Below are 24,605 nucleotides of genomic sequence, written 5' to 3' on the forward strand. Positions count from 1 at the left end.
CACGAAGTGCAAGTGCTACAACATGCCAAGTTCTCTGGAGTCTTAACACTTTCTTTCAAAGCAGCACGAATGAAAAATACCAAATACAACTGTTTTCACTTAACCTTTCTGCCTATTCTGAAACAGTGCCAGGCTCACGCATCGTTCGGGTAGCGTAAGACGAAGAACGCCAGCCTTCAGAAGAAGAATGCCTGTATGTAATGAAAATAACACGAGAGAAGAATGATTTTTATCTGGTGTGCAAGCACCTTGCCATTAGGAGTTTGTGCTGAAGATGCCAGAGATAAGGGTCCCGAGAACCTTAGGCTGACCGAGGCGGTGGCAGACCCAATCCAACCTGCTCATGTTGTTTTTTCTTCCATTTATTGTTTTGCTCAATCTGAACTTCATCATCTTTTTAATATAATCGGCAGCTCTCCTGGTTCATTCTTTTTTTAAAAAGAGGTGGTGGCAGGAGAATGCAGAAAGATATATCTTGGACCCATACGGTCTTATAAAACTATTACCGGAGACTCAACTTTCTGTTATGTTTTTTTGGAGACTCAGCTTTCTATTCTAATGTTTTCATGTTGCTCGTTTATGAATGCAATTAGGTTCTACTGATTGAATGAATTTCATGGTTGTGAAGAGTTTAAACTTCCAAGTAGTACGATATAGAACATATGTTTTAAACATATGATATTTATGACAAGATACTTTATAGTTTTAAAATAGATTAATTAGCTTCTCCTAAATGTCATATATGTAGAAAGGATTTTCCATATATATATATTAAAATTGAGGGAGTAGTAGACTGGTTTTCTCAGTTCTTCAAGTTAAATATGTCGTACCCGCCGGGCACTTCAGCGATTTTCAAATCAGCATCGCCAAACGATGTTTTTACTTTTTATGTAATAATACTAATTCTAAAGGTTAGTTGGCCCAATTTGCAGGGCAATTGGGCCTCCCATTATTGGCCGCAGTTCTCCGCCGGCCCGGCCTGGCCCGCCTGCTCGGCGCCCCGACACGCGCCGCCCCCCGCAGTCGGCGCCCGCCCTCTCCCTGCCCTCTCCGCTCTGCTCCCCATCTAGCACCCCACGCCCCCCTCCTCTCCGCCCTTCCGCCGCCGCCGTCGCCGCCCCCACCTGATCGCCGCACCGCCGCCTCATCGTCGCCGGGAACCCCCGCTGCCCCCGCCAATCTTGCGCATAGAGATCCGTCCGTTGACGCGGCTCCGGCACGTGCCAAAATTCCAGCGGAGACCTGTGGGGAATCTCCCGGTCTCCCCCTCCACCGCCTCGGGGCTAGGCCTCGCCCTTCACGCTGCCCCTCGAGAATTTTAATCTGCTCAATCCAATCCGGCCTGGCGATTCTAAAGTTCGCGAATTCCGATTGGGGGCCTGAGGGCGCCGCGGCCTAGGGTTTGTAAGCTGGTGGTGCCGTCCCGGGGCCGGGAGGCAGTGGTGGACAGCGGCAGCCGCAGCCATGAGCGACGGCGAGCGCCGCGATGAGGAGAACCCGACCGCCAGTGCCGCAGGTGAACACGATGCCCCGGAGTTTTATCACAGTCACTGCATGCTTTTGGTTTGGTGTTGGTGCGAGTCGATTGGCAGCACCTAGGGTTGTGCAATTGCTGCGTCCTGATGTGAATTCGTACTCTATTGGGTGTTGGGTGTGCTATGTTAACTTGTGGTACCTGTTTGCAAATGCGACTTGATGAGTTTTATGACATACTATCTGGTGCCATGTAGGATTGGATGTTCCTTTCTGTTTTTTTGTTTTGTTTTGGAAACTTTGGTGGCTGGAGGTACACAAAGAACCTGTGCAATGAGGTGGTTAGCATGCTAAGCTACCATGCACTTGTAATTGGAAAGTTGCAATATTTAGAGTCGCCTGTGAGAATTATCAAACTGCAAAATGCTGTTATGAATTATGAAGCTGATCTTCTGTAGGGTTAATGGTTCCATAGAGATGATCTTCTGCAACCACTGTATCTGTTAGGATTTTGAATTCCATGAATTTGAGTTCTTCTGAGATTCTTCTATGCTCTATTTTAAAAAAATTTTTGAACAAATGTAAGCTTCTGTTTGGGAATGCACTGCGTCATCATTAACTGTCATGACCCACTTGTCTGCGATATGGATCTTAAATTTTTTATAACAATTACATTAAATGCTGGTTGATACTAATAATGAATTGTCATCCTTACAGATGATGACGACGATGAGGATTATGAGGAACCTGGTGGAGGAAATCACTTCCTGGGGTTTATGTTCGGCAATGTAGATGATTCTGGTGACTTAGATGCTGACTATCTTGATGAGGTAAAGACTTCTGACCTCTGATTTTCTTGACTGTTATGATCCTTTTATTTTCATGTGTCTGCCACACTGCCTCCAGCAGATATCATGCAGCTGCAGATAGTTCTATATGCCGGATGTCTGTAACTGATGCCTATAGGCTTTGATGAAAAAAATAATTGCAAGACTGCGATTTGTGTGCTGTGCTGCAAAGCATTGTGGAATCAGTTTAGTTAGTTATGGAGTGTTCATTAGATTTTGTTGTTATGGATCCTGAATAGATGCTTCTAATTTAGTGTTCAACAAGAACAACAACAACAAAGCCTTTTAATCCCAAGCAAGTTAGGATAGGCGAGATATGAAACACAAAAAGAACCACCAATAAAGAGTAGAAAAAGATAAGAGAGGTATTAGTAACTAACTGATACATATAAAACTAGAAAAGTAGTACTTTCAAGAGCCAATCCCTTGCCAAAAGAAGCTTCTCCATGATGTGACATTGTTGTGCTGAATGAATTATTTGTGGGCGCTCTTTTTCTTACTTACCATTTTGATCTGTATGATTTATATTTTCGAGTGTTCAGTTGCTCTATACAAATCAGCATTACTAAAATAAATCATATTCCACTGATTGAATTAAATTGATTCAAGTTTTGAAAATGATGATATAGGGCATACACCAGCTGTTTCTCAGTCCATGCATCCTAATTTTCTCATAATTAGGATAAAACATGAGCAGTCCTTGGTAGGACTTAAGGAAATTTGGCCAGAAAAATAGTTTATTTGTGCAGCCTCGGGGTACTTGTGTTTTATTATTTCCCATTGAATCTCTCAGCGCAAAAAAGCAATACACTATTTATTTGCGTTTACAATGTAATTCAGATGTTGCATGTCTTATTACTTTTGTTTTGCCCAATTCAGGATGCAAAGGAACACCTTTTTGCACTGGCAGACAAGCTTGGTCCATCTTTCAAAGACATTGACGTATGTTATCTTATGCATATAGTCAATTACTTAATTATTTTTCATTACCAAACAAGTTAATACTATGTTTTTGCTAATGTAGCTAATCAAGTCTTCTCCAGCACCAACTGATCCTTCTGAGCAAGGTTGGTGACATCTTACCGTTTCCATATAAGCTACACCAACCGCTTTCATCAAGCCAAGTTTGCCAATTACCAATTCCTTTTTGTTGCTTCTGAAGGCCTTAATTCTTCTCTTCCACGTAAGACTATGCACATAATTGATAACAAATCTTGCTGTTGTGTAGACTATGATGAGAAGGCAGAAGATGCTGTTGACTATGAAGATATTGATGAAGAATATGATGGACCTGAAGTTGAAGCAGCTACAGAGGAGGATAATGTGTTGTCAAAAAAAGATTACTTGTCATCTGCAGTGTATGCATCGGTCAATAATACAGTTTCAGTGTTTGACGAGGAGAACTACGATGAGGATGAAGAAACACCCAATGACAATAAGTCTACTGGTGATAATGCTGTTCAAAATCTTTCTTCAGGTGATACTGGATCATGTGCCTAACTGCTTTCATGTTTCATTGTTCGTGTTAGCATTCATTCCATTTCTTATTACTTTCTGGCTCCCACCCTGTTATTTTTTTCTTCCATCTACTGTTAGATATTTTGTAGCTTGTCATTTTTTTTTGTCTGCAACTGTATTTATTTTCATGTTTGCAAGCATTGATGGTAGTGGTCAAGTATGTTCCACTCTAACTTAATAAAACCTAAACTGAAGAATTGACCATCCCTTTTCACCTCTTCTTTGGTGGTCATTAACTCAGAGTAAGCATAAACTTCACTTTTAATGATTGAAAATGAGAACTCGTGAGAACGTTATGCAACCTTTTTATTAAAGCACAATTGATTTCGGTTGCTGAGTTCATGTTTGAGAATAAAAAGAGCAGTCATCTGTCAGAGCTACATCAAAGTTTAATCTGAATTTTACCTATTTATATTTGTTTTTGCTAACTGACATGATTCTCATTTCCCATAATGTATTTGGATGTAGTTTCAAGTGAGCAGGCAGATATGGCAACCTCAAGCGATCACCTGCCCTTAGAAAAGACTGGCTCATTATCATATCCAGAAGAAAGTATGGACTTTGAATATGAAGTTTTGGAGGTATATGAAGCGTGAACCGTGAAATTAGCATTTCATGGCGTCCTGTATCATATTTAGTTAATATTGCACAACCAATGCCTTAACGTCACTTATTCGTCTCTAATTAAGCAGAATGAAATGGGGACCGAGGAAGGTCAACTTGAGCCTGAAACTGTAACTTCCCTCCCTGTTTTATGCATAGAGGAAGGGAATGTGATCCTGAGGTTCTCTGAAATTTTTGGTATCCAGGAGCCTGTAAGAAAAGTGAAGACAGATCACCACAAACGTCCAGTGAATAAAGGTATTCTGCACGTTGGTTGTAACAAAAAGATCCAAAAGGCACCATCCTCCCCCATATACCCGAGACTCTGGATAGATAGTGGGTAGCTGGATGGTGTTACCTGAAAGCAATGGTTACTTGAAACAGTTATCCTTACTGCTTTCAGGTTGTTCAATTTGAGATGAGAAAATTTAACTGCCACAGTCTATGTCTACACTATATACTTATCATTGCCAGTCTGATTTCCATTATGTTCATTGTGTCTGAGAGCAAGTATCTAATTTGATGAAACATTAGTTTTATATTATATAAAAAATTGGCTCTTCTGACTTCTCCTAGTTATTACAGTGTTCTAAAACTAGGCTTATTAAGCTAAAAAAAATGCTGCATGTGAGGACTAAGCACCATTCTCGTTCTGATTACTGTAAAAAGATTTAGCTCATTGAAATGGGCAATTATATGGATAGATGAGCAGGTTATTGCTTACACACCTTCTAATTGATTGGTATTAAGAGAAGTGTGAATATGTAAACCTAATCTGCATCTATTTTTTTCGATTGATCCTTTTGCGGCATAATATTGCTAATAGATGATTATTGCTTAATTTTGTACCCATGGCAGTTAATCCTGGCCAAAACATTTGAATAAATCTGATGTTGTATTTGTTTTGTTGTAATTACTTCCAGAGCTTCAGATCTCAAATGTTGCTGACAGTGTTGAAGAAGATGAGGAAATAATTCTGCGAAGCACCACTATTCAAAATTTCTCAACTTTGAAGCATATCCAAATGAATGAAGATTTTGTTGAGACTGACAGTGACGAGTCAGTTGCTGATGTCACTTTAAGGCTGAAGGACTCATGTCTTTCTGAACAACCAATGAAAGTTGCACATACCGTCCAGCGATCTCCAGTTTGTCCTGATTTTTATCCACTTGAGCATGATGATTGGGAAAATGATATCATTTGGAATAATTCACCATCAAATGATTGTCAGCCTTATGCCAAAATCTGTGAATCTGAAGAGAGTGTGGACACACATGGTGAAGACCAGGGTAAGGATTATGGTCAGGCCTCCAGGTGTTGGGATGTACAGAGCAAAAGCAATGGTTCTCCAGTAATAGAAGAGCCATTCGGTTGTACAGAAATGCCTGCTCCAGCTAATTACCATTCTCCTGGGAATAATCACCCTCCACTGACAAATGAGGATAACATAGACCACATAATGCCAAATAATTTAGATGAGGCAGTTAAAACTGACACCATGCTGCGTTTAAACCACCTGAGTTTACTGAACAGGGAATTATTAGAAGGATCATGGTTGGACAACATAATTTGGGATCCCAGTGAGGGTACCCCAAAGCCTAAACTGATCTTTGACCTCAAAGATGATCATATGCTTTTTGAGATCCTGGATGAAAAGAATGTGGATCACCTCCGCTCTCATGCTCGTGCCATGATTGTTAGTCAGTCAGTGAAGACATCAACAACAACAGTGGAGAATTTTGACAGTCAAGTAAAGGCATTGAGTGGCAGGTTCAACATCTCCAATGACAAGTTTTATTCTAATAGGAAGGCGCCACAGCAAGCTAAATCTCATACTAAAAAACGTGCTCTAATGGGCATAAAGGTGGTGCATTCTGCTCCAGCTCATAAGCTGCAAACCATGAAACCAGTATTGAGCAAGTATGAGGCCTCCCTTCCTTCCTGTCAAATTCTGAATATGCGTATCTATGATTTCTCATGCTCTATTATCTTACAAGCCTGTATTCAAATGAATTTTTCATGCTTTCTGCTGTTACTGTGTTACATTGTTACTGACCAGAAATGCGATGTAGTGAATAATGTTTTTTTAATGTATATCTCTCTTTAGCCAAAAGTTTGTGTGGCTTATCAATCATATCCAATCAAGCGACCAACTGTCAGTATTATTGTTTTGAGGAAATAATTCTGTAACTATGAATATCCTTTTCATTTTAAAACTGGGCTCTGTAGTCTGCATTGCTGTTTGATGATGGAGATAGTTATGCTCCTGTTGATATGGTATATGAATAAGATAAAGAGGAAGCATCAGGTGCACATATTGGTGAACATATACGCACCGATTCAATCGCATAGCTTGGATCCAATTTGAATCGCCCAAGTGGGAGGTGGAAATTCTATCATCCCTCCTATTCAGCTTTTCATTTGACTGAATCTGATGTGATCTAAGTCATGCTCAAGAAAGATGAAGAAACCCCACTTCCCACTTGGGTCATCCAGATAGGATCCAAGGCACAAGATTTAATTTTTGTATGTTCACAAATATACTCTTGCGCACCTGATATTTCCTCTTAACATAAAATTCTACTTTCAGAACTTGACAGTTTGGTCATAGGTTGTAATTCCAGTCATGTGTGTTTAAGTGGAAGCTAAATCTTCTGCTGGAGCAGTGCATGATTCATCATTGTGCGGTACTATTCACGTAGTGAATTGTTTCACTGGCCATTGCATTGGGTTCTTGCACTCCTTGATTGTTCTTGCTCTGGACTATAATCAATATATGGCGCATATTTGGCATTTATTATATTGCCTTTTTTTACAACTCTTTGACTTGAGATTTAGGGTACGTCTGGTGTCCTTGCCCAACTTTGCCTAGCCTTGCTAGTGGGCAAGGAAATCCTTGCCAGAAGAGGATAGCCACCTTGGCTTTCCCTCAAAAGCAAGGAAGTCCTTGTGCACTTTGCCCAAAAGTATGGCTACGCAAAGGAACCAGATTTGCATGTTTTGCCCTTGGTAATGGAACAAAAAATGGCCTTAACTGTCATGCTTACATCAACCACTGCACTTTGTTTATTGTTCCTTGCTCACTTTATCTCTAATAATTTTTCTTGCTACCAACTTTCTGCAGTAAGGAAATTGCAAACTTTCATAGACCAAAAGCTAAGTGGTATCCACATGAAAATAAAATTGCCGCGCAATTACAAGGAGCTGCTTGTAGCCATGGGAGGATGACTGCTATTCTTATGACATTGGGAGGAAAAGGAGTCAGGATTTTGGTAAATTCAGAGGACACTCCGGTCTCTGTCAAATTAAAAGCTTCAAAGAAGTTAGGTCAGTATTCGTTTACTACCCCAGCTTTCTGCTTTTTGTTGATCAGTTGTTTTCTTATACATTTCCTGTGTAATTTAAGGCTCCCTCGAACTAAATAAAAATAAACAAACAAATGGTCACTAATTTTTGATAATCTTCTTTGATGCCCTAACTGATGCAGAATTGAAGCCTTCTGAGAAGATCAAATTGTTCTGTTCTGGAAAAGAGCTTCAGGATGACATCTCATTAGCCATGCAAAATGTGCGACCAAACTCTATTCTGCATGTTGTTCGCACTGAAGTGACTCTATGGCCAAAAGCACAGAAGTTACCTGGTGAGGACAAGCCTCTACGCCCTCCTGGGGCTTTCAGGAAAAAAACTGACTTGTCCGTCAAGGATGGACATGTATTTTTAATGGAGTAAGTCCAATTTATTTTGCTTTATATACTGGAAGTATTAATTTCAATGGACGAATCTTATGTGACTTTGTACAGGCACAGATTTATTGAATTTTAGTTGCTAGTTCAGCCATATGGTATAGCATGCCCTTTGATCTGGCATGACCTTCTAGTTGCAATTTGACCATAACCATATATTTCATTATATGTTATGGGCTGCAAAATTATAACCATAATAATGTAGTAGTATTTGAAATGTGAATATGTTTTAACCAGTTTTGTATCGTTCTAAACTCATATATAGTTGACCTAGTTGTTAGCTAAAAGTTACCATGTTTGAATTTTTATGCGTGTGTGCTATGGAGTACTAGTATGTGAGAGATTGCTTCCCTGCTATGTGGATTGTGCATATGACTTCTATTATAGTAGCACATGTGTTATTAATCATTCAATGCAGATACTGTTAGGAGAGATCTCTAATACTCAATATTCATTTCTCTTACTTCTAGTTTAGCCAAGTGCTTATCATTATGTTACTATGTGTAAAATTGTGTTGGTTATGCACATGGGCAATTTTTTATTATGTAATTTTTTCCCAATATAATATTTAATTTGTCATTTATTGCCTTGAATGCAGATATTGTGAAGAGAGACCTTTGCTTCTTTCAAATGCAGGAATGGGAGCCCGACTCTGTACATATTACCAGAAAACTTCACCTGCTGATCAGACTGCTTCATCACTGCGAAACAACGGTGATGGACTGGGCACAGTACTTGCGATTGATCCTGCTGACAAATCCCCCTTTCTAGGAGACATACGTTCTGGGTCCCATCAATCTTGTCTTGAAACAAACATGTTCAGAGCACCTATATTTCCTCATAAGGTTGCACCAACTGATTACCTATTAGTTCGTTCAGCCAAAGGGGTCCTTTCCCTTCGTCGCATTGACAAGCTATATGCTGTTGGTCAACAAGTAAGCTCTGTTACCTGAAAAACTATGTTCTGTATAAGTATGATGTGCAATGTTTCCAATCCTTTTATATCTGCTGTTTGACCAAATACTGTCAATGATAGGGTTCCTTTACTGGATTCTCTGCTGTGTTGCATTACCAAGCTTTACTTTGCAGACATGTTCTGAAATACTCTTTGGTTCCTCTTGGGTTTAGTTTGTGCAGTTTTAGTGTGGGGCATTTAGCAAAATAGCAGAAATGGTTGACCGGTTTTTTCCTTGCCTTTTTTTGAATGGGGGCTGGATATTCCTTTGTTACAAGCGTACGAATAGCGTTCATCCATCACGTTATCTGCATTGTTTTATTAATATTCGGCATGGGATACACAGCAGGGGCCTCCCTTGCTGTATTTACGTCAAAAAAAAATATTTGGCATGGGAATTCAATATTTGTTTTATTGATATGGATCTGCTATGAAGTTCAATAATGCAGTGTGTTATTTTGCTCTTGAAAGCTGCATGTTTAGAAGCTTCTTTGGCACTGTTTTGGCATGGCATCATGCACTTATTGAATGACCCTACGTGCTGGCAGTGTGTTGCCAGCAGGTGAGGAACAAAAGTACTCATAATGACTGGAATATGATTCAGATATATTTCTGCTAAAGTTTGAAGAATTATCTTCCATTATATTCACTTTATTTATCAACAAAATGTAAATGGCACTTGATTTTTTTTGCTTTTCTTTTGTCAAGAATACTCCTTGAATTCTTGTTGCCATTCAAATTCTGTTACTGGTAGAACAGCACAGTTACATCAGATCTTCAGTGGCACTATTATAGGACCTAGTCTGTCTAAAATAAGTTTCATAATTTTATCCATAACGTATTAGCCATGTTCTCCTGCAGGAACCTCATATGGAAGTCTTTTCACCTGGGACTAAAAATGTGCAGAATTATCTTCTAAATCGAGTGCTTGCATATGTTTATCGTGAGTTTCGTGCTAGGGAGAGGCCTGATGGTATTCCTCAGATTCGGGCAGATGAGTTACCCATTCAAAGTCCTCTGACAGAAGCTATAGTGAAAAAACGATTGAAGCATTGTGCAGATTTTAAGGTTAGATGTCTATCACATGTTATCATTTTTTATATAAAATTTTGAGGTCTTGATTTAACCAGATTTATTGCTCTCCTGCACTTTCTTTACAGAAAGGACCAAAGGGACATTTTTTCTGGACACAGAGACCTGATTTTCGGGTTCCATCAGAGGAAGAACTGAGAAGATTATTGACACCAGAAAGTGTGAGTTTCTTAGAATTACTATTACTCTTGTGTCACTCAGTTGTTTCTTCATGATGACAAGCCTTATCTTTCGAAGACGTTTTATTTTGAGTGGAACTCTTGAGGAAATGTGATTGCTCATGACATTGTGCTGGCTGGTCATCAGCATGGTTTATTACCTTCCTCCCACATTTCCAAATATATCAGGCTCCAGTTCTTTGCACATATGTAAATGAAATAATGAGATAGAAAAGAAGAAAATCTGGACCATGCTATTTCTATTAGGGATGAAAGTACCAATTAAGAATAGGCCTTGTATTCCCAAACAGAGGGAGTAGTGGTTAGTTTCTTTATGATAGTTCCCAAACAGAGGATTTGCATATATAAAAAATGGTTTCAATTTCTTCACTACTGTTTATTTCAGATTAGTTATCGAGTGGTATTAGATAGTAGATTGCATTGGAGGTCCCGAAACTTGTCTTCCTTCTGTGGGTTGTCAGTCATTGTGGCTGGAATTGTGTGTGTAACTGTGTATGAAGATTGGGAGATGAGGCCAAGATTGAAAGCAAAACTATACAAATAACGAGGATATTTGTTCCTCAAAGGTTACCTTACCTTGTTGTGTTGGTGTTTAATAACAGTTTCCTTTTCTTATCAGAAAATATCACGATGACTTGCTATTGGGATTATTTCAACTAATGTGTCATTATTCAGGTCTGCTGTTATGAGAGTATGCAAGCTGGTCTGTATCGTCTCAAGCGCTTAGGAATTGTGAAGCTTACTCAGCCTGTTGGACTGGCTTCTGCCATGAATCAGCTTCCTGATGAAGCTATTGAGCTTGCTGCTGCATCACATATCGAGAGGGAACTGCAAATCACTAGCTGGAATCTTACGAGTAATTTTGTTGCTTGTACGAATCAGGTACCTTAGTTTCTTACGGCATTTTATTCATGTGATCAGTGATCCAGAACAACACTATTTTCATTCAGTACCAGCTCATTGACATAAAACTAAGTATTGTTTGTACAAACTACTGAGTACTAATGTGCTCTATGTTTCGAGAGGCTACAAATAACCTTCATATTTATTCTTTCCTGAATAATATTGAGAGATAAGGGTCACTATTTGGTATCAATGGAAAGAAAACTTGTAAATGAAAATGTGTTGTTGATTTCGTAAGGGCTTGTTTGGTGCACAGGGAATGAGAAGGAATGTGGGGAATCCTAGTCCATTCCGTAGGATAGCCGTGTTACGTGGAATATTCCCTCCTCCATTGGCCCTCTGCCATAGAGAGGGAGAGACAGAGGTTTACAAGCAGATTCATTGGTAGTGTTTCTATTCTTGCAAAGTAAAAAAGATACCCAATGGCAGTCTTAGAGTGGTTGGGTTATTTGTGTTTGAATGCATGTCTATTTGTGCGTTTCTATAAATGGTAAATGCAGAGATATGCTGCTAATTTTCCTTGTTCATGTTTATTAGTAAATATCTTCCTGAAAATTTTAATCTAATTTTTGTTGGAGTGCAGGACAGAGAAAATATAGAAAGATTAGAAATTACTGGCGTCGGTGATCCATCTGGCCGTGGGCTAGGATTCAGTTATGTGCGAGTAGCACCAAAAGCACCTTCCTCCAATTCAATGCTCAAGAAGAAGTCAGCTGCTGCAAAGGGTACCACTGTAACTGGAACTGATGCTGATCTCCGCAGGTTGAGCATGGATGCAGCCCGAGAGGTACCATCAAGCGTAGTGTTTTTTACAATTACATAGAAACATTGCCTTTCTTTAAATTTTTGGCATGCCTTAATATCATGCAACATGCTTCAGTCTGAACTGAGAGATGTATGTATTAGTATTTGATAGCCTATGGTACTCTTATTTTGAGGATTATTGTGAAAGCCACATGTGTGTCCTCTCCAAAAGGAACACTTGCCTCCATACAATGGAAACAATTCTCATTTTGCCAATATAGTGTTGTATGTAACGAATAACAGATGGGACCTACTCCCGTAAGCTTAAGACAAACCCAGTGGTATTTTGGCACGCTGCCACACTGTGACTTTCACCAGTGCTGTTGAAGCAGATGTTCCATGGCATGTATGATTTTCAAGTCATTTTTGTGATCTCTTTCATTCATTTATTGTAGAGTATGTGTGCTACTTGTGGAGAATAAAAAATATGTTAATCTTTTTAGGAAATGGAAACTTGTTCCAGTCTTTGCACATTTTGCATAGGTCCATTCATTATTACATCAGGCTCACAGCTGAGAAGTTGAAGGGAAAAAAAAAATAGACTGCATGTGTATCATGTATCATCCATCACAGAGCATATTGCTAAACCGCATCCCATTCTTGGTGAAAAGAACCACCTCAAACCTTCGCATGAATTGCATTCCTCCCCTTGTTCCACCTTAATCTTTTGTTCACTAACACGTGCAATTAATGCACTGCTATGTATAGTTGTTGCTGAAATTCGGTGTTCCTGAAGAGCAAATCGATAAACTAACAAGGTGGCATCGGATTGCTATGGTGAGGAAGCTGTCAAGTGAGCAAGCTGCATCAGGAATTACTATTGATGAAATTCCTGTTAGTAAGTTTGCACGCGGACAAAGGATGTCTTTTCTGCAACTTCAACAGCAAACTAGGGAGAAATGTCAGGAAATTTGGGATAGACAACTCCAGTCACTTTCAGCTATAGATGGTGATGACAATGGGAGTGACACAGAAGCTAACAGTGATCTGGACTCATTTGCTGGGGATCTTGAAAACTTGCTAGATGCAGAAGAATTTGATGACGAGGATACTAGTACAGCAGAGTTGAGAAGTGACAAAGCAGATGGAATGAGAGGACTTAAGATGAGAAGGTGCCCTACTCATGCTCAAATTAACGAGGAAATTGAAGATGATGAAGCAGAAGCTTCTCTGGCAAAAAAACTACTTGAAGGTAGTTATTTCTTTTATGTTTTTCTTTACAAAAATGACCCTAGTGCATATGATTTATGGTCTCTTGTGGTGCAGACAATGGTAATGATATGAAGAGGAAAAAGCAGCCAGAGGGTCTGACAAACTGTGGCACCTCTACAGGTGCCAATAAAACAAAGCAGAATAAGACTGGACAAATGATCAAATCATCTGGTTATGCTGGTGCATCGACCCCAAAGGAGAGCACGCCAAGAGAAGCAAAAGAGGTATAATTCCATCTGAGGTTCTTGATTTGTTGATTTGTTGCTACTCTGGCAGAAACAAGCTGTAAAGAAATTATTCATCTTACTGCATGCAGGCTGAAAATTCTTTTGCTGAAGGTGGTTTGCCCACAAAACTAAAAACAAAGGTGGCATTTGATGGAAATGATATCCTTCTAGTTAAAAAGAAAAGTGCTCTAGGAAAGGATGGACCTAAGGTAAGCCCAGAACATGATTATGACTTGTGAAGTTCTATCCACATTATTGTTTTATTTGTCAACTCGAATCAGCATTCTCTCTATCGTACTTATTTTTTATATTGGACACTTAAACGTGTGCTAAGCGTGAATATTATGTTGTACTTATGGTGTGATGGTACTTGGTACGGCTATTATGTTGCACTTGTGATCTTCTCCTTGCCATCAGGCTTCACAATGTGTTTGACAAAAAAAAAAAAGGCTTCACACGAAGTAGCTGATGGGTGCTAATCTAAACTGAAAGTGGCAGTGCCACTGGTTATTGGTTTGCCATTGTGCCTATAAAAGTGTTACGTGGGAAGTATGCTGCTAAAATTTTGAAGTTCAGAAGTTTGAATGTATCGGTTTTATGATTCATGTTGAAGCTGATTTAGTCTTTGGTATTGTGGCTCTTAAGTGGCACACCTTTCCATATTTTCAGGAAAAGAGACAGGGTGCAAGGGGGGACACTCTTGTTTGTGGAGCCTGTGGTCAGGTAGGCTCAGTAAAGTGATTTCTTGCATGCACCCTTCTAAAAAATGTTATTATATTGTATGACTTAGTTTTTGTTTCTTTGTTGTTGTATAGCTTGGGCATATGCGAACTAACAAACTATGTCCTAAGTATCGGGAGGATCAAGAAACGTCAGAAATGGATGCAAATTCAGTTAAGTCCAATCCTACAGATATAGTGAACCATTTGCCAACAAAGACACCTAAAAGGTTGATAACCAAAGTTTCCTCTGAAGCTACTGAAACTGAAGGACCAGAATGTATTGAGAAGACAAAATCTGTCCCAGTAAAATTCAAATTAGGGGCACCTGATAAGTCCTTGGAGAGGAACATGTCACTCTCTAGTTCGCTGGTTTCTGAGAAACGCACCATGGATGTTACAGACTATAGATCTACTGGAAAGGTAAACAAGATAATAATACCTAATAGGATAAAGTCTGATGATTACCCTCCTGACACTCCAAAGCCATCTGTTGTATTTCGGCCTCCTGCTGAAGAGAAGGATGTACCTCGTAAAAAGATCACCATCAAGCAGCCTAAGGGAGTAGATCAACAAAAACTTGTTGAACCTAGGAGTGGTCAGGAGCCTACTAGAAAGACAAGAAAAATGGTTGAATTATCAAGTTTTGAGGGGAAAAGTAGAGAGGATGATCATTGGTTTGGTGGAGAACCCAGCCAGATGAATTCCTCGCATGAGAGGGGGCTGGGTCTGGAAGGGAAAAGAAGAAGCAAAGCTGTAATGGAAAGTGAGAAGTCCTGGAGAGATTTTGAAGAGCAAAGAGAAATGCCACAACAGAGGCTCACTGATGCTAGGATATATGCATCGAGGGAGGAGGATCATCAGAAGGCAAAAAAGAAAAACAAGAAAAAGAAGAAACATGAATTTAGAGATGATGACCTACTGGATCACAGGCCGTACAAAAATGACAGAAGGGTACCTGAAAGACAACGAGCAGTAAAACGATCTATTCCGGTTGATATGATTGAACATACACCATCTGCTAAGCGTCGCAGAGGAGGAGAGGTACATTTACTTAGTTTTCACCTATATGTTTGATTGGATTAACAAGTGCTTTGGATAATGACAATGGCTTTAGTAGTGTTAATGTCTTGACTCATGAAACAGATTAATCAGGTTAAAAGAGGTAAAATAGCATTAAAATAAATGCACTCTATGTTTTGAAACAGGATGGCAAAAGCATGTCTTGTATTTTGAAGTGGAGTAAATTCCGTGGTTTTATTTTTTATTGTCTGCTACTTGTTTGAGTATTTGTGAAACTATTCAATAATTGTTTCTGTGAATATTTTCTGTGCAAATACTGATACAGTGGGGTGTAGGGGTTACTACACTCATCACTGTAACTGTTAATAGGAATAAACTAAATTACACTTGAATGGATTTTCTGGACAAGGAATTTGGGCTTAATTAATTGCTTTCATCCTGATGCAGGTTGAGCTCTCCAACATACTGGAAAAGATAGTTGATGACCTGCGGGGAAACACTCAGATATCATTGCTATTTCTAAAACCAGTAACGAGGAAAGATGCTCCCGATTACCTTGAAATCATACAACGGCCAATGGATCTCGGTACCATCAGAGACAAGGTGAGGAAGATGGAGTACAGAAACCGGTATGAATTCAGGCACGACGTAGCACAGATACAACTGAACGCACACATCTACAACGATGAGCGACATCCTCACATCCCTCCGCTTGCGGACGCACTCATGGAGATGTGCGATTATCTGCTTGACGAAAGCGCAGATGAGCTCGCCGAGGCGGAAGATGCTATTGAGCACTAATACAATAATTAGACTTAGCATTTAGAACTTGCTATATCCTAACATAGATGATGTATTTGCTGATCTGTAGGAGGGGGGAAAAGGGTAGCTGTACATTTTTGAGTCCTGGCAGTAGTGTACATGCAATCCCAAATCCAACTGTTTTACATTCTGTTGGTATTGGGAGATGATGGACGTACACAGGCTCTAGGTTAGTCAAGTGAGGGTTCGCTGTAACAATTGCCCTCTTGTTGTAAAAATGTGTAGTGTAACTTGTCCATATCCATGACTTATTTGTCCTAATAACCCGATGGTCTTTCAGTCGGGTATGAATCACCTTCAATTGTAGCATGAAAATATAACGCGCAACATTAAACCACGTGACTGGGTGCAGGCTGTCTAGTTCACCATATTTTCCGGCAGCGTCGTTGCTTTATCTTGAACTGTTTATTTTGAACTCTGAACTGCAATGCATATACCTGAATGTGAATCAGGCTGAAATGACCAAGGTCGAGAGCTCTTCGCCGTCTAAGATGTATCTCTTGGCATGGTTGCATCTCTTAAGCTTTGCTTAATCGGAAAGCCGCCATATGGATGGCCAAAGTTGTTTTGCCGTCAACCTGTTTTGTCAATACTCAACCTGCACCATCAACGCCAGCGAAGTTGTTTTTGCCTAACTTGTGCGATTGGCTGAATGATGTGCAGACCTTGACTGAGTACTCACGGCGATGTCATTGGACGTTAATGCACCTGGGTAAGTAATCATCGTTTATAACAATGTGCTAGGCGTACTCCCTTTTCTCCCTACTTGTTGCACAAAAAGGTTGCCATGTATGTTTATACATCTAGGGATGTTGACGCTTCACATGAACTGCAGACAACCCAGGTAGTACAAGCACCAGCAGCTCTTAAATGTTCGATTTGAGATGCTCTTACCAATCAGTTGCACACTGCTAAGCAAACTGTCAGAAAACCTTGAAACACACGGTGGCGTTTGGATCCTCTGATCAGGAATCAGGACAGAGGAAAAAGATACCTCAGTCACTTAGCACCTGCTTCATGTTCTTTTCGTATTGATCACACTTCTATCTGTTGAGAGGCAGAGGAACATCTGATCTGTGATATCACACACACATTTACATAGATGTGTAAACTACTGATAAAAGAATTGTTTAATTGCTCCTGGAACTCTAAAAATAAAAGAACTGTTTAGAAGAAAAACTAGTGGCAAAAACTTGCTGCATTCGTCAGTGATGAAGCTGCGAAATGACCTGGATTTCTTTACTCGCAACAGTAATCGCTTTTCGGAGTGGCTTGCTTACAAACAAGTGCTGTATTGCATAATTTGGCAACAGATGAAGACCCAGCCAGCGCTTGCATATTTCTCACACGGACACGGTCACACCTAACACCTCATGCCCATGCATCCACATCTCTGACGACAGATAAAACGCCACTAGTACAAATTTCGCACGACCAGTTCCAATCGCTTCACCCAGTAACCCATTGCCGACTCCAACCACCTTATACTTGGTCATGTAAAAATCCACACTCCTAGTTCATTCAATTCTGTCGTCGTCGCCTTGATCGATCGGACGGAGCTTCGCCTGTGTAGGCAGCTACCAGCCATGGAGTCGTCTCGCGGACGCTGTCTCGTAGGCCTGCTCCTCGTCGCTGCATCCCTCTGCGCACATGTATCAGGTAGCCCCTTTTCGCTTGAAGAACAGCTTGTGCTCTAGAGTGCGATGGAACAAAGATTGGTGAACTGACATGGAGACGAACCTGATCACCGATCGCAGCGGCGGCGTCCGACACGGCCGTGTTGGCGGCGGAGCGGACGCGGCGGAAGGACCCCCTCGACGGGCTCAAGTACTACACCGGCGGCTGGAACATCAGCAACAGGCACTACCTGGCGGTGAGTTTCTTGGTTTCTTGCCGTCGCCGGCCAGCCAGCTGCCGGTTGACAGCTCAAAGCTCCTGATGCCCATGCCCTCCGGTGACCCTTGTGCTGTTGCGTGCAGTCGGCAGGTTTCAGCGCCGCGCCGGTGTTCGTGATCGCCGCGCTCTGGTTCGTCGCCGTCGCGGCGGCCGCGCTCGTCTCCTGCTGCTGCCGTTGCTGCCGCGGCGGCGGCAATAGCAACTACTCCTACTCCCGCCGGGTGTTCGCGCTCTCGCTCGTGCTCCTGATCGTCTTCACAGCATCAGCCATGTAAGAAATCGATCGATCAACTCATTCGCCGCTCTTGTTCTTCTTCCATGTTTCTTATGTGGAATCAATGGCTGGTGCAGAATCGGCTGCGCCGTGCTGTACCACGGGCAGGGCAAGCTCCACGGCAGCACGACGGCGACGCTGGACTACGTGGTGAGCCAGGCCGACGGCGCGGCGGCGACCATGCGGGACTTCACCGGCCTCCTGGAGACGGCGAAGTCCGCGGGCGGCAGCGTGGCGTCGCTGCCCCCCGACGTCGCGAGGGCCATCGACGACGTCGCGCGGCGGGTGGACGCCGCCTCCGGCGAGCTCGCGGTGCGCACGGCCAGCAACTCGCGCAGGATCCGGACCGTGCTGGACACCATGTACGGAACGCCGCCGCTGAGCTGATTCATTGGCTGCGGCCTGGATCTGTTGACGATCTTGACCTGTTTCTTTGGTTTACCTGATTGCAGAAGGAAGGTGCTGATCGGCGTCGCCGCCGTGATGCTGGTCCTGGTGATTCTTGGCTTTGGTGAGCACAGATTGCTCTTACCAAGTCCTCCTCTAAATGATTAAAAAATTGCTCTTTACCTAATCTGCTCGAAACTGCAACATTATTTACTTCTCTTCAACCTTTTGAATTTTTTACACAATTTATATTTTCTCCCAACAATTTCTTGCAGTGTTCTCGTTGACTGGGCTCAAGTCGCTTGTGTACACGTAAGCACATCAACAGACAGCATGCAGAGAACACACATACAGAATCTTCGGATTGCAGTTGATTGAACATGTTCTTTCAGAGATTGGTGTACTGATTAGGTTTCAATTGGTGCATTTTTGCAGAGTGGTGTTTCTTGGATGGATCATAGTTACCGCCACACTAATACTCTCCGGCACTTTCCTCCTCCTGCACAAGTATGTTCTTGTCAATCGATATGAATTTAGACGATCTGAATCAAATTTGAATAATATTTATTCCAATTCGGCCAAATTTCGTTCAAATTTCCAAATGCTAGGCACTAGTTACAATCATACAACGTAGAACAAGATTTTCTGAAGCATTTGCATCTCGCATTTCTTAGTGATAAGTTACTAAATAACACTGCGACCTTTGCACATGTTTCAGCGTGATAGGAGACACCTGCGTCGCCATGGACGAGTGGGTGGTCCAGCCGCAGGGCCGCACCGCGCTGGACGACATCCTCCCCTGCGCCGACGCGGCGGTGACGGCGGAGGCCCTTCGCCGGAGCGAGGAGGTCAACTACCAGCTCGTCTCCAAGCTGAACGAGCTGGTCTCCAACGTGTCCAACCGCAACGTGCCTCCCCAGGTCGGCCCGCCGCTCTACTACAACCAGTCCGGCCCTCCCGTGCCGCTCCTCTGCAACCCCTACAACGCCGACCTCTCCGACCGCCGCTGCGCCGCCGGCGAGGTCACCGCCGACAACGCACAACAGGTGTGGCAGCGGTTCGTGTGCCGCACGACGGCGGCGTCGGGTTCGGAGGTGTGCGCGACGGTCGGGCGCCTCACGCCGGCGATGCTGTCCCAGATGCTCACCGTGGCCAGCGTCAGCGACGGGCTGCGGCGACAGGCGCCCGCCCTGAGGGACCTGGCGAACTGCGCGACAGTGCGGCGCGCGTTCCAGACGATCAGCGAGCGCGGCTGCCCGCCGCTGCGGCGGGACAGCAGCCGGGTGTACCAGGCGCTGCTCGCGGCGTCGGTGGCCGCGATGCTCGCCGCGGCGGCGTGGGTGGCGCACTCCCGGGAGCGGCGGCGGCGGCGCGAGAGCGAGCGGTTCCGGGTGTCGCCGTACAGGCTCCCCATCGAGGACAAGGTGCTGCTCAACAGCCCGCGGCGGCCGTACAGGCGAGTGTGACGGCTTCTGATCTGCTCGAGGCTAACGGACCTCTGGAACACATGTATTTCGCTGGAATTTCAAAAATCCGTTGTTTGAAACTGAGCTTATTTTGTATGTGTATGTTCGCAGCAGTTTTGGGAGTACAAACTGTTTTACTTACGAATCTATGTTCATGTACTGCGATAGTTCGGCAGAAGTATAATTGTGTAAATAAACTTGTGCATTCTTCATTTTCTACATTTCTCTGCAATAAGCCATCAACAAGTTCCTGATTTGGATCATTTTTCTGCATTAAGCGAAAATTTGTGTTTTGGACTGGGCCTGATTGGATGTATGTACGCTGCAGTGTTGGAACTACAATTATATACCGCAATCGATCTAATGTTCTTGTACTGCGATAATTGCACAAAAGTACTAATTTTGCAAACAAGTTCCTTCAGAAACGCCAGTCAACCAATTAGAATTTCATGAACATATCATAATTCATATTCCTAGAACATAAAAATTTTATTAATTGAAGACAAAAAAAAGATACACAAATACTAGTGTGACATATTGAGAAGACCAAATACTAAATTACTGATATCCTAAACTGCTATACTTCTACGTGCTAACGATGCCGACGTATGACAACTCTACTGATCCAAGATATATCTTGCCACCATCTCGCTCCACCACCTCGGTCGGTCTCACGTTCTTGGGTCCCTTCATCTCTTGCAGCTTTTCACCGTCAGCGCCGATCCTAATAGCGAGTAAATGTTTGTCCAAACCAAATGGAAGTTCGTACTTCTCGCGATGCAATGCTACCCAGTATCCTCCCTTCCCATCGGGCCTCACATTGTCCGGGTATCCAGGGAGGTCAGCAAACGGCTCAGATGTGTTGGCCTTAGACCCTCGGATCCAATACTTCATTAGCTTGCATGGTCCCGTAAGCGCGACGACAAGGTGGGTCCTATCGGCACTGATGGCAATGCCGTTGGGGTACGTCACTCCGGACTGAAGCACGGTGACCTTATTAGTCCGTGGATCATATTTCATGATACGCCCCGTCGAGTCTCCAGATGTGGTGACCATCTGATGTTGCGCCCGTGTGTACGTCTTGCTACTGTCGGTAAAGTAGACGTCACCCGTAACCTGGTCGATATCCACGCCGTTGGTGAAACGCAAAGGTGCACCACCGGCCTCCGTCGCGAGCACCGTCGCCTCCCCGCCGTTGGGCCCGACGCGCATCAGCCCCATGTATGCATCAGCTATGTAGAGGTTGCCGGAGTTGTTGTGGAACCGCAGCCCAAGCGGTCGGCCGCATGAGCTCTCCGTGGCAACTGCCGGGAGCTCCGAGAAGTCGTCGCACTTGTTCTTGGCGTAGCTGGGGCTGTACGCAAACGTCTTCCACCCGGCACCTTCGCCGTCATACTTGAGTACGCGGCCGTCCGAGATGCTGACGTATGGGCCGGCGCCGTGCGCGTCGAAGGCGACGCTCTCGGGGCCGATCAGGTCGTCGGGCAGCTGCAGTCGCTGGGTCTTGCTTCCGTCGATGGCCTTGGCTACGGCGGCCATGGCAGCCGAGGGCAGGAGCAGCAAGACGGCGAGCAAGATCGCGAGCAAAGGCAGCTTCGACGTGGTCCGCTTCATGGTTGCTACTCCGGCCTGTGAGTACGTGAAGGCTCTTTCTTGCTGTTGTTGGCTGACTGATTGCTGTATGCGGTTTGGCTTGGTGGAAGAGGGGCGTACCCTATGGCTCGTTTTATTGGGCTTTTGCAAGGTTCCTAATCGGCTTCAGCACTCAGCAGACGAATCGGAGTCGGAGTCTCCCTCGGCAAAGGAGACGAGGGAAACAATTGCTCACGGGAAAAACTCCGTATCTGTATCGGCTCCCATGACAAAAGTAGGATATGTTACTTTATTTGCAATTTTCGAAAGCAATAGAATTTATGAACTCCGTATAAGCAGACATGCAGTTCATTCTGGGCTTCTAGCCAAGCTAATGGAGAATGTTGACACAGCATGACAGCAGAGAGTGCTAATTCACAGAAAAGTAGACCAGTACTCGTATTGTTTTTTTTACAAGAATCTGCGGCATGCATTTTTGTTCATCTTTGTTATGGACATATTCAAGAAAACTCATCTATATAGAAATGAAGAACCCTGGTTGAATGCTAAAAGATGAAACCACCACATTCGCCAAGATGAGCTACAAATTACCATGTTAATCTGGGGGAAAAATAGAGCCAAAGAGCGCATGTGTCTAATACAATCAATAAATAGTAAATTAGAAATAAATAATTATGGAAAACGATAACTTGAATTGAAGTATTTTTGCAATTGAAGTATTTTTGCAGGGTGGTGTTTCTTGGATGGATTATAGTTACAGCGACACTAATACTGTCTAGCACTTTCCTTCTCTTGCACAAGTTCGTTCTTGCCACTTGTTGTCAATTTACATAAATTTGATCAAATAATTTGCATCATTTCTCTTCTAATTCACCCAAATTTCGATCAAAATTTGAAATACTCGATATATCAGTGACAATGTAGTACAACACTGTTCTCGTTGCATTTGCACCTCACACATCGTTGTTACAAGTTAACAGAGCATGCTGCAACCTTATCCATGTTTCAGCGTGATAGGAGACACCTGCGTCGCCATGGACGAGTGGGTGGTCCAGCCGCAGGGCAGCACCGCGCTGGACGACATCCTCCCTTGCGCCGACGCGGCGGTGACAGCGGAGGCGCTTCGCCGGAGCGAGGAGGTCAACTACCAGCTCGTATCCAAGCTGAACGAGCTGGTCTCCAACGTGTCCCACCGTAACGTGCCTACCCAGACCGGCCCACCTCTCTACTACAACCAGTCCGGCCCTCCCGTGCCGCTCCTCTGCAACTCCTACAACGCCGACCTCTCCGGCCGCCGCTGCGCCGCCGGCGAAGTCATCGCCAACAACGCACAACAGGTGTGGCAGTGGTTCGTGTGCCGCACGACGGCGGCGTCGGGTTCGGAGGTGTGCGCGACGGTCGGGCGCCTGACGCCGGCGATGCTGTCCCAGATGCTCACCGTGGCCAGCGTCAGCGACGGGCTGCGCCGGCAGGCGCCCGCCCTGCGAGACCTGGCGAGCTGTGCCACCGTGCGCCGCGCGTTCCAGACGATCATCGAGCGCGGCGGCCCCTCTTTTGAACGAGTTTTAGGGCCTGCAATTAGCCTTTTTGTTGGATTAGTAAGGGGATTAGAGATGGATCTCGTGGTTAATCCCTACTAGGTGACAGATTTGGCGGTTTCTGCTCCTCTTCGAATATCTTCACGTTACAGCCCGAATCTGAAGAAGGTTTTGTAGCAGACTCAGAGGCCTTTCCATGAAGTCATAGAACATAACGTCTGGTCATATGGTTTAAGAGATACTGCAGTTCAAAGATGGTTGACTTATTCTAACAAGTTTCTGACTAGTAATAGATCTATTCAGTATTCAGTTTTAAGGCACCTTAGAGGCATAGTCAGCTCTTCAAATGAATACCAAAGGTTTAGTGTTTATATCAAGCTTTCCAGATGGGTATAGATCATAATTTTTAGTTAGTAGAACTCCAGATATGAAATTCTAAAGTGGACTATGTCTTGTGTTGTCAGATTCAGCACTCGAGGTTGCTACAATGATTAATTAATATTGGTGATTTTTACTGCAAAGAGACGTGTAACCAAAGTTATGGATAATATAATTTTTCATTCTCTGGTAAAATTTCATAATTTTTGGATGAGTGGTTTAGTAGATATCAAGGTTTTACCATTGACTGTTAGAACTCAAGACAGATTCTATAGTCTGATAGGATAGTTTGCTTTGTAAATAAAAATGTTTTTACTAATGAAAGTTGTTCTCCTTTCTCTGTAGTTTCTGAAAATGCATTTATTTACTAGCATTGATTTTGTATTAAAAGTTAAAAAAAGAGAAATGTTGATGCTCTCGTAGGATGATTGTGGTTTTGCTGTTTTGATTTTTCTTGTATGTTTAAGGGTTCGGGCATAGGAGCGATATGCCTATTGTTCGTATATGTTTGTTTGAATTGTATGTACTAAGTTCATGATGCTAAACAGGTGGTATTGCTCCGGCTCATGCCTAGTGCCGTTTGCATCATCGCTTTGAGGCAAGTCGTAGCGGTGGTTTTGCTACAGCTTTAACTTGTTGTTTATCCTACCTGCACCTTAAAATTCAGAATCTCAACCAAACCAATATGATTAAATTAATTGAAGTTTAACTTGTTCTTTTAAATATGTTCATAAATGTTGAGCTTGTGGCTGTTTATTTTATCATAAGGAAAGAGGTATGTTTATGTACATGATTATATGAGGCATAAGTGGTAACCTTACTTGCAATTGCACCATATCATTGCATCATATTGTATTGCACATCATTCGTGGATGTCACTACTTGCTAGCCGCGACCGTACCAATACAGCATCGTTGCCCGAGGAGAGGTACAATGCAGCTTCATACCTTGA

At 43.0% G+C, this 24,605-nt stretch overlaps 3 protein-coding genes across 3 annotated transcripts; 2 read left to right on the top strand and 1 right to left on the bottom strand.

The window, feature by feature from the left end:
* Positions 1–1,051: 1,051 nt before the first annotated feature.
* On the top strand, positions 1,052–16,458 carry LOC117851412 (transcription initiation factor TFIID subunit 1). The gene is made up of 21 exons (XM_034733227.2): positions 1,052–1,516; positions 2,191–2,303; positions 3,201–3,263; positions 3,346–3,388; positions 3,550–3,798; positions 4,308–4,420; positions 4,532–4,700; positions 5,366–6,362; positions 7,567–7,769; positions 7,930–8,167; positions 8,784–9,120; positions 10,002–10,208; positions 10,301–10,393; positions 11,087–11,293; positions 11,898–12,101; positions 12,827–13,310; positions 13,385–13,554; positions 13,647–13,766; positions 14,227–14,280; positions 14,373–15,320; positions 15,747–16,458. The coding sequence occupies exons 1-21, from the start codon at positions 1,465–1,467 to the stop codon at positions 16,098–16,100; spliced, it is 5,418 nt and encodes a 1,805-aa protein (XP_034589118.1). The 5' UTR covers positions 1,052–1,464; the 3' UTR covers positions 16,101–16,458.
* An 800-nt stretch (positions 16,459–17,258) lies between these two features.
* Positions 17,259–20,356, top strand: LOC117851415 (uncharacterized). The gene is made up of 8 exons (XM_034733231.2): positions 17,259–17,780; positions 17,879–17,994; positions 18,101–18,288; positions 18,369–18,653; positions 18,744–18,802; positions 18,954–18,990; positions 19,114–19,185; positions 19,397–20,356. The coding sequence occupies exons 1-8, from the start codon at positions 17,708–17,710 to the stop codon at positions 20,142–20,144; spliced, it is 1,578 nt and encodes a 525-aa protein (XP_034589122.1). The 5' UTR covers positions 17,259–17,707; the 3' UTR covers positions 20,145–20,356.
* Positions 20,357–20,612: 256 nt separating this feature from the next.
* Positions 20,613–22,275, bottom strand: LOC117851416 (protein STRICTOSIDINE SYNTHASE-LIKE 10). Its single transcript, XM_034733232.2, has one exon. It carries the CDS (start codon positions 21,756–21,758, stop codon positions 20,730–20,732), a length of 1,029 nt encoding a protein of 342 aa, XP_034589123.1. The 5' UTR covers positions 21,759–22,275; the 3' UTR covers positions 20,613–20,729.
* Positions 22,276–24,605: the final 2,330 nt, after the last annotated feature.

Source organism: Setaria viridis, chromosome 4, assembly GCF_005286985.2.
Source record: "Setaria viridis chromosome 4, Setaria_viridis_v4.0, whole genome shotgun sequence".
Lineage (NCBI taxonomy): Eukaryota > Viridiplantae > Streptophyta > Magnoliopsida > Poales > Poaceae > Setaria > Setaria viridis.

Bases quoted from the DNA above. Each gene is read 5' to 3' on its own strand.
- LOC117851412 (XM_034733227.2), top strand. From the start codon at position 1,465: ATGAGCGACGGCGAGCGCCGCGATGAGGAGAACCCGACCGCCAGTGCC. The intron at 3,264-3,345 runs GTATGTTATCTT...TTGCTAATGTAG, and splicing joins CATCTTTCAAAGACATTGAC to CTAATCAAGTCTTCTCCAGC. The intron at 13,311-13,384 runs GTAGTTATTTCT...CTTGTGGTGCAG, and splicing joins GGCAAAAAAACTACTTGAAG to ACAATGGTAATGATATGAAG.
- LOC117851415 (XM_034733231.2), top strand. From the start codon at position 17,708: ATGGAGTCGTCTCGCGGACGCTGTCTCGTAGGCCTGCTCCTCGTCGCT. The intron at 17,781-17,878 runs GTAGCCCCTTTT...CACCGATCGCAG, and splicing joins CCTCTGCGCACATGTATCAG to CGGCGGCGTCCGACACGGCC. The intron at 19,186-19,396 runs GTATGTTCTTGT...CACATGTTTCAG, and splicing joins ACTTTCCTCCTCCTGCACAA to CGTGATAGGAGACACCTGCG.
- LOC117851416 (XM_034733232.2), bottom strand. From the start codon at position 21,758: ATGAAGCGGACCACGTCGAAGCTGCCTTTGCTCGCGATCTTGCTCGCC.